Genomic DNA, 13,326 nt, shown 5'->3' with positions numbered 1-13,326 from the left:
GTGCTGTTATTGTCTGCATAATTTTTTTCCTTATTTTTCAAACAACAGAGGTTTTCATCCATTCTTTGATGGTGTATTCTTTATCATTAATTTTAACAGACTATTTCAATAAATTTGTATAATTTAGTTTCATACAAAGAATTACTGCTTTGCACTTTCTGACTTAACATGGGACAAGTATTACAGCTGAATGACCAAAACATAAAAAAGCTAAATATTTTTTCAGATTAGTTTAGCTTCTAGGTTCAAGTAAAATTTGTTATTAGTGAACAGCCAGAAGTTTTAAGAGGCTGTAAGAAGCTGTTTTCTTGATTTAGCGGCATAATAAGGTTTTGGAAAACCTCATATCTAATGTTCAGTAGTCTTCAAATATATTCATCTGAGCAGCTTGATTTCTTGAAATTGCTTCAGATAAGAATATTCTGACACAATTACACATATTCTCTCTTTTATTGTTTAAGAAAACTCATCTACTGGGATTAATCATACAGGCAGCTGTTCAACACCAATAGCTGATAGAGTTGTGTTGGCGTCTCAGTTTTCTTGTCTTACATTATCATCGAGCAATTAAGCCGAGAACTGTTACTCACTGGACATTTTCTGGTTTTCTGACTATTCTCTGAAAATCCTAGGAGTCGTTGTATGGGAAAATCCTTGGAGATCAGCAAATTCTGAAATACCAAAAACTATTCCACATACATTCAAAATAACTTAAATAAAGTTTCCTCTACATTCTGATACTCACTTTGAACTTTAGCAGATCACCTTGACCCTGTCCGCCTGGCTAAATGCTGAAGAAGTTGTTGTGTCATTGTGTTAACAAGCAGTTGAACATCTTCAACTAATGAAGTGGCCATTAGTTATATCCGATGGCCACACAAACCTGGCTCTGCAGTGTTTTTTATGAGATGTGCATATTGGAGGTTTTAATTGGGCCACTGAGCATTATGACTTTGAATAAATTTTCTGGACCTGTGGGTATGCTTTTGCTCACTCACCTGAAACTGTTGAGCTGGAGGGCAACACCTGCAGAGCTCTAGACAGACTGTCACGGGCACCTTTCACCTTGGGATCAGTGACAATGCTTCTGGCCTCCTTGAGTGTGAAATGTGGTCGAGAATTAAGGGCGATAGCTGTGATTTTGCACGAAGTCTGCTTGCTTATCTCGGGTGTTGACACCTCCATTTCCAAGACTCTAACGAAGCCTGGCTGCTTGCCAGTGCCAGAGAAAAGGCCAAAGTGAAACAAGGGCTTTTGAGACAGTGTTTTAAATATAATGTTTGCATTAATATGTGATATTATAAGCAATACTTCAGATACATTGAAAGCTTGTGTTATTTATTTTTTTTAGCCACCATTCTCATAAACAAAGAAACAAAATCTGGTTCTTAAGGTTGTTGTTGTATGAGATACTATAGTCTATAGTCAGACTTACAAAGACCATGGCTATTAGTAAGCTACATTTTGAAATATGACCAGATTTATCAAATAAAATGAAGTGACTTGACAATAGAATCACTATTGTAGTTTGATCTCTTCTGAATAGTTTTCATAAGAAATGGTATTCTAGCCATGGAAAATCCTGTTCCTAAAGGATTATTTTACCCATTTTTATTGAGTGAAGCTCGCTCTGGAGGGCATGAAAGACATGAAACTTTCTAAAGGTGAATGTGACCACAGTGAGACACAGTGTCTGCTCTGCACAGACCAGTCGGCGGGATCAGAGTGTCTTCCCAAGCCTGGAAGAAGTATGATAATTGGAAAATTGGTGGTGAATAATTCATAAGAGGTGCAAGGTTTGCAGCAGGTTGCGAGTTAGCACTGTAGAAGGTCGCATGACACCACAGGTGTAGCTGCATCGTGTCAAGACAAAACTCAATTTTAAAGTGAGCCTTTCTCAGTTTTATGTTCTTTGGGGTTTCTAGCCTTTAATAAAATGTTTTTTCATAACATTGCAAATGTGGACATCTTATCCTAATGTACAGGAAGGTAAAGAAAACCATAAATATCTGAGTGGACAGCAATTGTGTGCAGGTTGTTGGTTTTGGGACGCAGTGAGACGGTTGCATACACAGACACCCTGTGGCTTTAGAGGTTCTTGTGCATGTTTGTGTTAAGTTGCATGGCAGCCCCATCCTCATTATCACCCAGCAGCCCTCCCCTCTGCTCACATTTCTCACCTCACTGCAGGGGTCGAGGGTCAGACGGTTGTGTTACTCACTAAGGGCAATCACCCAGTACCTTAAATCACTGCTTGTAATCTTCTTTGCTGGAAAGAGATGGACATGATATATGATAGTCATGTTAGGTGAAGGTGACTGTTATGAAATGGAAATAAATCTGGGAGACACGGACTTAGAGCTATTTTGTTTGTGTACTTACTGTCTAACATGTCTTGTGGCCAGTGTAATGTTAATCAACAGTGCCATCTAGCAAATCACAAAGTATATATATATTTTTTTACTTTGACAAACAGATGCTAACGAATGGGCCAGCTTTAGTACTGCCTTTGAGCTACAAGTAATTTGCAGTATATATTATATAACTTTAAATGTCTTCTTTTGTTCTCGAAGACCATCCCTATGAAAGTTTTGAATAAACTTTGTATTTTTTTCACAATCATCCCAGGACCACATAACGCCCTGTTGTTGAAAAACTTTCATCACTGAATAATTTATAGAAGGTAGCTATTACTAAATTAACTGAAGCATAGCAAATGTGCTCTTCACTCTAAAAGCCAAATCTGATGCCTATTACAACAGAGTCAAACAACCCTGAGCCCTGAGGAATAAGGTCTAGCCAGACTAATAACTGGTCATTGTAGCTCCAGGCTGCACAGTTCCTCATAATCCCAGGATGGCAAAGAAGATGTGAGTTATTAGAATTATTTATGAGTGCCAGGAGTTTATATATTTCACTTGATTTGGTCTAAGATAAGGGCTTGCAACTAATTTAGTCACCATTTGCAATGTCGATCACATGTGCTTAAATAAACCAGTATATTTCAGCTCAAAGTAATGTTAACATACATATTAACACCGCATGTTAAAAATTTGTATCTAAAATTGAATACACAAATGTAATTTCAATGTCCCTATGCTATTTAACCAGTATCATATGTATTTTTGTCCATATTTAGTTGCTGGTTTTGGATTAAAGCTATGTCACACTGTGACATTTATGTAGGCCAGCGGTTTGTTTGGATGGTGCACATCATCCGAATCATTAAATACATTTATAGAATACGTTTCACAGTCAGTACGAGGTTTCTTCAAAGGTTGTGTCTCTGAACTTATGAGTCTCAAGTTCTTTTTATATCAACCTATTTTCATCTCTGGAAAAAAGTACTCCAGATTAGGGAAGCTGGGTGCAGAGGCCCTACAGATGACATGAAAGGAAATTCTAGGAGGGTAAACTTTGTGCACATTTTTATTTATTTATTTTATTTTTGTACTGAGAAGAGTCTGATTTTGCTCAAAATACCTACATTCTTCAACTTTGATTTTGTTCCTCCTGAGCTTTTGTCCTTTCCTCATTCCCTGCACGCTAATTTTTTTTTTCTTTTACTCTGTCATGCAGTATGTTCCTCCAGACCTTTGTGTCTGTAACTTTGTGCTGGAGCAGTCACTGTCTGTGCGAGCCCTGCAGGAGATGCTGGCTAACACTGGGCAGAACAGCGAAGGGGTGAGTACATTCCTCCTCCCCACTGATGTCCCCTTGTTCTCTATCTAATGCATACAAACACACTCAAATGCTTGCAAGACAAACACATTCATGCACACAAACCAAAATTAATCAGTCTGTAATCTATCATTAATAGTCTGCTGTAAGATGGGCTTGAGCTTTTTTTTCTTTTCTTAACAGTAAATGTCTTGGTATTTAATAAGGCATAATATCAGTGTAAATTAACAATATTCTTCATTCCCTTTTCAAGCTAACACAATTTACCTTATTGTTATTTATAGCTAATCAACTTTAAAAGCTGGCCCTCACAGTCAGAGCAGTCAAAGTACTGGAAATATAAATACATGAAATCTACTTCAAGGGGCTTCTCACTTCAAACACTGGAATTCTTTTGCAGGCCTCCCAGTCAAGGCTAATTCCAACCTTTACACCTATTTCAAGGCTGATTTTGAGCATCAAATGAAAATCCAGCTGGTCAATGACAGACATTAATAGTCATAACAAAACCTGATCTGACCAACTAAACTAACAGAACTCCATGTTTGTGAAAGCTACCTGGATATTTGTTTTATGGCTGCGTATCAATAATAATAATAATTATAATTAACATCAGCACACAAAGGAACATGACGCAAGTAACTGTCCCATTTGGGTCATTACATCTTTTTTGTTGTCTGGTTGTGTCTGAGGGGTTCAAATTAAAATGTGTATGTATATATATTTTTTTGCTTGCTTTGATTGAAGCTTTTTTTTTCTTTCAGCTGGTCAGCTTTTAGTTCCTTATGGGAAAAGTTTAAAGCGTAAAACTATGAGAACATAATTTAGAACAGAGTGGTATGAATGGGGGGAAATAAGCTTACTTTAACCATGACATCAAACACAGCTGCCTGAAGTGTCAGTCCAAACTGAAAAAGGTTTATTTGTTAATGACAGTTCCTGAGTAACTGTGTCTATATTTGAAACTTGAGCATTTGAAATCAATAAGTAGCTTCAATCAAATCCCAGTAGCATTTAGACCAGACCTAGCAATGCTCTGAACTATTTTAACACTGAGAACTGTAATTGAATTCTAAGCAGAACCTGTCTCCCTTCATTCTCTGTAATACATTCCTGATAAGAGATAAATAAAGGTCACTGAGGGTGAAAGAAAGGGGGGGAAATTATCTGTGAGTGCACTGCTGCATCCACCACATCCTCTCTTGATTTACACGACAGTGTGAGCCTCTCCCTCCTGTCACTGCACCAGCTTACATGACATGTTTATTAGAGCAGGTAAGTAATATTGGATATGGCAGATTCTCTGTAGTGCCATGGGGGTGTCATCGATAGCACGCAAGCCCTCCAGTGGGCTGGATGTGGTTTGTAAACCAGTCAATGTCCATATTCACTCATGCTGCTGTGCTCTAAGAGAGCCATTTCATGTTTCATTTAATCTCATCACCCAGCACTCCTAGCACACATTATAGATTTAATAAAGCGAGGTCAGGCGATGGGTAGCGCTTGATACACCCTTGTTTACTCTAAATTTCTTCTGGGAAAAACAAAGAGAAAACAGTGCTCTGGTATTTAAATTTGGACAAACACCCACATACAAAAAAATGTTGTGCTTGTGTAATTGTTTGTATTTTTTTAGTCACTGTTCCTACTCAGTACACATGGTCTGTTCTTAGTTAGAAAGCATTCCTCAGGTGACGCATTCAGTTATTATTATGAGTTAAAACTTTGGATAGACCACTGGTACTGTAGGAATAGAGATGAGCGATGGTAGCATGAATCATTGTGCAGTACAACTGTGGCAATTACAGGAACCCAACCACTACTGGGCATCACGGTTATTTGTAAGACAAGCTGAGTACAAAAGCTTACAATACTAATGCAAAATAGCCCAAGTACTCAGTTGCTCTGCACAGCATAGGGAAGCATCTGTGTCAGAGGCCTAAGTGTCTTAGTTTGTAAACCACTTGGTTCCCCTCACTGGAAAATCAGCACTGCATTGTTATTAGCCTGGGTAGCAGATTGTTTTGTGCTCAACAGTGCAGCATTGTTGGCTGGCCTTGTTTGGCAAGACAACATGATGTTGGCTAGAATACAAACTCTCTGGTAGCAAGGCTAATAAATTGCTGTACCTCCTCGCACCACTATAATTCTCCAAATTTTTGCTCTCAACTTTGTGTAATTGACTGCCATACATCCCGATAACACATTCTTTTTATTTGTATTTGTGTGTTACTAGAGCGCTGACCATGAAAAATGGGTAGGTCCATCAGTTTGTTCATCCATCATGTTGTCAGCGTGCATGACAGACGTACTTACTGGCAGTTAAATGGCTGAAACTTTAAGTGCTTTCACTTAAAGAAACGTCTATTTCTTGACTGTCTTGAAAGCTTTATTTGTCATGTATGTAACTAGAAGACAGGTAGTATATTTTATACCACCATTATTATGCTACTGGTGGTACATTTAAAGTTACCACCTCACTGAATTTTCAATTAATAGAATTAAAAGGACACTTTTTTTGGGGGGGGGGGGGGGGGGGGGGCTTTTTCCTCATCAGTGGTCAGACTAGTGTAGAGACAATTGATTAACTTGTCTCAGAGCTCTTATGGTAGTCTAGAAATAGACATCCATTGGTACTGTCAAACTGTGCTCATGAGTAAAATCTCTTTGCCTGTATACCTTGTGTGTAAGCGCTTAAAAGTCTGCTAATCGTTTGCTCAAGCGTTTATTATCCCCGTTTGTTTTTTCATGGACTAAATTCAAGCCTTGATTTACAACTTGAAATATCTCTGCTACATATCATAAATGTAGCTTACAAGTGGTATCCTTGGTCATTAATTAGTTTAATTTAGAAAACCCACATTTTGGCAGGAAACTCGCTTTGTGGTCTCGGTGTGCTTCTCTGTTTTCTCTGGGTTTGGTCTCTAACATCAATTGATTTTAAGAGTACTGACAAGAGGAAATGTCCTGAAATCAGTTTTGATTTCAGAGTTTTCACATGCACAGCTGTTGAGGATTATTCAGTGCACTTTTAATGCTTGGGATCAGATTACTGGATGAATGTTTTCATTATTATTTTTTGTTATTATTATTATTATTATTAACTACATGTCAAACACTGCACATCACAATGCATATGATATTTTAATGTGATTTTATTAAGTTAATGCAAAGCAAATTAAGCTGTATGTTATCCAGTGATTCGAAGGACAGCACATTAAATATGTACATAAAAGTCAATGTATCAGGTGGTACTTAGCAAATTAGACTGGGCTGAATCTTTTTTTCCCTCCTCCTTGGAAAATTGATTACTTTGCTTTTTCCCATCCTCAGGCCATTCCATATGAGATCAGATATTAACTGTACATTTAGGAAGATCCATTAGTCACAGTTTGCTATAAAACCTTCAGAAGCTTTACAGCAAGCCTTGGAAAGAAATGGACAGTGATTAATTCTTGTAATTGTAAATGAGTATTGGCAATTGTACATACACATCACATTTTTAAATGCAAGCAAGAATATATTTGTGGGGATTATCTTAGTTTAGGTATTAGGTGAGGTATAGTTGGTCAATAATTGATGAGCGTCCAGCAAAAAAGTAAGCGTGGTAGAAAATGAAATCCTTGTAGTATGTGTTGCAGAAGCTGGTCATTGGTCAAAAGGGCAGATTTTACAGGATTTAATGCAAGTCTGTTCTTAAAAAAACACAAAACAAAAAGAACTTAGTTCATGCTTACTTACCCTTTTAATTCCTATGGAAGCAGTAACAGCCAGGTACTGCTAATCAAATAGAGCATATTAACTGTTCTTCAGCAAGTTTGACCAGCTCTGTAAAAGAAGAAATTCTGATAGTTTGCTGGTCTGGATTTTAACATATGCTTATAACCAGGAAAGGACATTTCAGCAAAGTCAACCCGAGGTCAAACTGTGCAAACTCTACAGGTCTCAGTTAGCATGTTAAAGTCGATGATGTGGCAATTAGAAAAAGACTGAACAAGTATGGCGTGTTTAGAGGGGTTGCCAGGAGAAAAGAAAACATGGCAGCACCCTTTAGGTTTGCAAGGTTGAATCTGAACAAACCACTAGGCGTCTGGGACATTGTCCTTTGGCTTGTCCTTTCAGTCATAATGCACAGCAAAAACACCTCATACCAACTGTCAGGCATGGCGGTGGAGCGGTGATGATCTCGGCTTGTTTTGCAGTCACAGGACCTGGGCACCTTGCAGTAAGAAAGTCAACTATGAGGTCCTCTGTTTACCAAAGGTTTGGTAGAGTAAAATATGAGACTGTCTGTTTGAGAGACAGTCTCATATTTAAAGGTTGGCTATAATTGGGTCATGACACAGGAAGACGGCAGCAAAGTCCAGACCTCAAACCCACTGAAATGCTGATGTTAAGAAAACTAATAAACAAATTCCCACAAACCTCAATGACCTGAAGCAACATCGTAAAGAAAAGTGAGCCAAAGTCCGTCCACAACAACGTAGGACACTGAAACTCATATATAAATTGATTACTACAAGATACTGAAACATGGGATATGCCTATTACTTTAGCATTTTGGCTTCATACCCGAAACCAGTATGGCTCAGATTTGTTTGTTTGTTTGTTTTGTTTTGTTTTTCAATGCCCTGCTGAGTAAAACTTTAGAATTAAGGGGGGCTGCTTTTCTTTTATATTATATATAGTTATAAGAAGTACGGGCGATTTTGTGTGAATGAATTAGACTTTTATTCTGTACAATTTTCAGAAATTAGATTGGAGTGAGAAGAAAAATGTTTACCGAAGATTTATTAAACTTGTTTTAGTCATCAATTCTATAAAACACAAATGATTAAATTACGCTACCTTCACTTTCCAGGAAGTGATTTCTGCAGATGTGAAAGTAACTGTTGGCGTTACTCCATAGAGTTATTTCCACATTAGTTCGAAATCATGAAATATGTTGCTTACTGCAACAGCACGGCAGTCTTTAGATTCAGAGACAATAAATGGTAGTATGAACAATTCATTGTCAGTTTTTACCTCTTTATTTCCATCTCTGACTAGAAGAAAAATACTTCAAATCACCACAATTATCCATAAGTATACAGCACGCACACCCTTTATCCTTTTGCAACAAAATACGAGACAAAGTAAGCGAGACAAAATACTGTCTAGCAAATTTCATAAAACAGTACTAGCTATTCATGATACAGTGCTTATACACAGGAGGGGCACCACACCAAAGGTCACAGTTCCTGGCAGTGATGTGTCAGCATGACAGCAGGCCTGAAATACAGGCTGGCTCTCTCTCGGTACCCCCCTCCCAGCTGTTGCTGGATACTCTTCCCCCCCCCCCCTCCTTTTTTTTTTTTCTTTTGATCGAACCTTCCATTTCCTTTTTCGTCTCACTTATTCAAGCCATCTGGGTGAGACTTTGAAGCCAAATGAGAATTCGCTAAGGGTCGTATTCAGGGCACCATTGGGAGTTAATTTGAATGTAAACCTACCATTAAATACAAATTAATGCTGACAACTAGACTAGAGGAGAACCTCTATGCATTGCTTAAGTGGATGCAGGGCCTAATCATTGTTTAAACTTTAAAGAAATGTTAAATCCGAGTGGATACTCTAAATGTACTGTAGGTGAGAAGAAAGTGTCTCTTCACAGCTCTGATAATAGGACTTTCAATACACGTGTGAGCTAAACTCTGTTAACATTTTGCAGTTTAAGGCCAAATTTGCTAATTACATTAAAGCAGAACCTTTAGAAATTAACAAGAACCTTCTCGTGCGTGTACGTATGAATCTTTGAGTTTGATTTAATTAATTCATTTAAATGTGAGCTGACTCCATGAATTCCAGAACCTTGCTTGTGCAGACCTGGGTTAGTTATTGCTGCTTATGGTCATCTTCTTTTTTGTTTTTATTCTGCTGCTAGAGGTTGATTAAAAAGGTAAGAAGCAATTTCTTTATTCACCATGATGATAAAGGATCCACTCTTTTTTTTCTTTTTTTACTTTTTCTTTTTCTTTTTCTTTTTTTTTTGGCTCATCTGTTTCCTCACATTTCCTCAGGTGTTTTGCTACCAAACCTCACAGTTATTCTTGTTTGTCACAAGAATGAGCAAGTTGTCTACTGGGTGTGATACTATCTATGTGTTTGTTTGACTGTGAATGGAGTTTTTTGTGTGTTCCTCTTTTTCTCTTTGCCGCTTGCACTTGGAATGGTGATCTTCAGTAAAGGATATTTGATCCAGGACGTCCCATGCTTTGCTCGCACAGAGCGTAAAGCCACTCGCACTTTAATAACTGATGCAGAAGTAAAGTTGGAGATACTAACCTGTCAGGGTTCAGAGGTCAGAAATATGATAATAATCTATTACCTGTTTATTTCCTGGCAGGCGGGTCAGGGGGGTGGACACCGGACCCTGCTCTACGGTCACGCCATCCTCCTACGCCACTCCTTCAGTGGCATGGTGAGTATTAATGTGCAAGAATGACAGAAAGTTAAAGGGGACAAGGATTTTCCTAGCTCACCATGGGGTCTATTTATCAAGTATGCACGAGTTAACATAATTGGTCTTCATGTGGGAAAAGCAAAGTCTGTTACATTATTGATGACAGTTGCTTTTTTATATTATTTGTTCCCATTTGATGAAAAAGAAACCAAAAAATGAGTAAATAAGACTCCAATTAATATGTAAAGTAAATGTAATATTATGTTAGACAATGTCTTTTAGATCTACTTAAAAAAATCTTTAATGAAAAAGCCCTGGTGTTTAAAAATATTAGAACCATGACATGATTGTGAAGTCTTCAGTTGCTTTTGATTGAACTGAAGTTGGAAAAACATAATCTGCAATTCACACGATTCTTTGTAAAAGTCTTGAGCCACCACTTGTTTCTTTGTATTTCATTTCCAAAAAGAAAGACTTTCTTTTTTTTATAGTGGTCTTGAACAATAGTTCTCAAAGCTTTCTGGAGATCTTTCAAATATTTTCTTTTGACTTTGGCTGCTTTGTCACCCATTTTCAGTCCAGTCCTTGAACCTTATACTTTCAGAAGAATGACCTACAGTATGATTTCAACATAAAAAGCAGTTTTGCATCTGCACATAACACAACTTGGTAAAGAACCAATTTTAAATTGTATCTTTACATACGTTGTTACTAATAGCCTGTTGGAAAAATACACTTTTTTTTTTTTTTGCTAAATCTACAAAAATAAAAAATAAAAAAAACAATGGTAACACAGTTTGGCAGAAATTAAATGGTATTTTTTGCACTAAGGTCCCCAAGAGAGGTGTTGCCTTAGGAGTCGGCATATTTTTGCATGATGTGTAGTCCTTAAAAGGTTTAAGGAATATGGATAAGTGGAAGATGAACTTATCAGGAGTAAACAAAACACAAATCTACAGCAGATGAACCGACACTTGGAGCAATGATTCTGGATTTTACAATATTGTTTTAATATGTATTGGAAGAGGTCAGAAAAGAAGTACAGCAGTGAGTGTCTACAGCCATTTGTAGAACATGTTTTTACCATAGTTTGGGGTTACATTTCATCCAGTGGGGTGTTCTTGTCAACTTTGATCAACTTAAGAACAAAGAAAGCCCCAGCAGATTTTGCTCGACCATCCAGTGCCATCTGGAAAACACTTTACTGGCAGCTGCTTCATTTTTCAACATGACAAACATCCCAAACACATTGCCAGCGGAGGAAAAGCATGCATTAACTGCTAATGCAAAATGAACACTATCAGTCATGGACTGGCTTCCCCAGAGCTCAGACCTCAACATAATTGAAGAAGTGTGGGATCTTAATGGAGAACAGAACAAATGACAGCCAACATCAAAAGAGAAGCTTTGAATGTCCTTCAACAGTCTTCTAGAAGAATTTCTGAAGACTACTTGAAGAAAAGGCACGAAAGCTTGCCTAAGAGAGTTTAGGATAAGTTGAAGTGTAAAGGTACCCATGACTTTCAAGCTTATTAGAATTGGACAAATTCTGTTTTGGTTTTATATCATTTATCTCCAAGTATGTTTGCACCCATTTTCTCATTTTTATATTTAAAAAAAAGAGAAAGAAATAAGACCTGACTCGAGACTTTTGCACAGTAGCATTTAATCATAACTTCAAACAGAAAATCAATGAATGAATTCCTTACTAATTGATTAATATACTAATTATTTAGCACTAAATTCACCCCTGTATTTTAATGAGACACTTTAACATGAGCTGAATTCCTCTTATGGCTAGTCTTAGTGTTTCATTTGACCTAACATTAGTTCATTTTTCACTCACCAGTACATGACCTGTTTGAAGACATCAAGGTCTCTGACAGACAAGCTGTCATTTGATGTCGGACTGCAAGAAGATTCAATAGGTATGGTATGACTATTAGGCACTTCAGAGATTTTACTGCTTTCAGGTGAATTCAGCCTTTGGGAGTGATCATTTCAGGTTGATTTAACTTTGAGATTGAATTATTGGGAGAAATACTCAAACTCCACGTTTGTGTGTGCGTGTGTGTGCACAGTATAGCTATATTCGACATTTGAACTAAAGCATAAGGTCATTTATCATATCGAAACAGATCCTGTAGAACACTGCTTCTACAGGATCTAACCAAAGAGAGGAGGGATTTTAAAGGGCATGTATGTGTCTGCACTGCTCAGTAGATTTTCCCAAGCTTTATATTCCACTTGTTGCCACTTATTTGAATATTATTTTTATGTGTATTCATGTCAATAGGAGAGTCCTGCTGGTGGACCATTCACCCTGCATCCAAACAGAGATCTGAGGGAGAGAAAGTCCGCATTGGAGACGACCTGATTCTTGTCAGTGTGTCGACGGAGAGATATCTAGTAAGTCACATCTAAAAGAGCTTCACAAGAGCAGACGGCATTAGAAGCGCACCTGTGACTGAGATAAATGTATGCATGATAAACCAAATGACCCCTCTGCCACAAATGATGACCATTTGAGGGGAAATAAACAGTCTTTCCAGTCATATAGGATTCATTACCAAGAAGCATTATTACAACAAAGAAATAATCCACCAAATGTAAATTTCCTTAGTTTTGTCCTAGTGTCACAAGCAAACAAGCTGTGTAGTTTTAGCTCCAAGACTCTGTTTCATTGTTTTGGATAAGAGATGAATTTTTTTTTTTTAAATTGAATTCTGGCATTGCAATCCAGTTAAACTTTATCCACCTGTAAAACTGTAGGAGTAGCTTGACTGAACCTTATTAATAATTTAGGCAAAACTACCTCTTCTTGTGATGATATGGAAGTTATTTAGCATCATAGGAAGCCTTAAATACGATGCATTAATAGACAAGCACATGGCGTATATTTTATTTGCAGCTTGCTAATTCAAAGCAACATTTATCAGCTTACAGAAAAGAAAACATAATTTATTCTTCTGGTAACTTTTCTTAAAAACACTGTAGTTCACCAAAGGACATCATTTATCCACCCACTAAAAATGAGGATGCAGCTTTTAAACGTGATGATTAATTGGAGCAGTTTTCATTAAATCAGATGCTCTTCCTTCAGCTTTAATCCAGATTTCTCTCGTGAATATGTACTGTTCTTCGAACAGTCAGATTACATCAGAGTCACTCTTGTGTTTCCGATACTCTGTGTATAATCTCTT

At 37.3% G+C, this 13,326-nt stretch overlaps 1 protein-coding gene across 4 annotated transcripts in view; it reads left to right on the top strand.

Annotated features, from left to right (window-relative positions):
• The window catches only part of ryr3 (ryanodine receptor 3), a 108,991-nt gene that overhangs the window by 17,442 nt on the left and 78,223 nt on the right, over positions 1-13,326 (top strand). For 2 of the 4 annotated variants that reach the window (XM_006792684.3, XM_006792682.3), the window contains exons 3-7: positions 3,580-3,684; positions 5,918-5,938; positions 10,067-10,141; positions 11,973-12,051; positions 12,420-12,532. In XM_006792684.3, the coding sequence (XP_006792747.2) occupies positions 3,580-3,684; positions 5,918-5,938; positions 10,067-10,141; positions 11,973-12,051; positions 12,420-12,532 (393 nt within the window). The remainder of the gene's footprint in view (positions 1-3,579; positions 3,685-5,917; positions 5,939-10,066; positions 10,142-11,972; positions 12,052-12,419; positions 12,533-13,326) is intronic. The other 2 variants (XM_006792686.3, XM_006792685.3) reach the window with 1 other exon arrangement.

The sequence above is a fragment of the Neolamprologus brichardi genome, chromosome 15 (assembly GCF_056152115.1).
Source record: "Neolamprologus brichardi isolate AB-2024 chromosome 15, ASM5615211v1, whole genome shotgun sequence".
Lineage (NCBI taxonomy): Eukaryota > Metazoa > Chordata > Actinopteri > Cichliformes > Cichlidae > Neolamprologus > Neolamprologus brichardi.
This window is presented reverse-complemented; position numbering and strand designations above follow the sequence as displayed.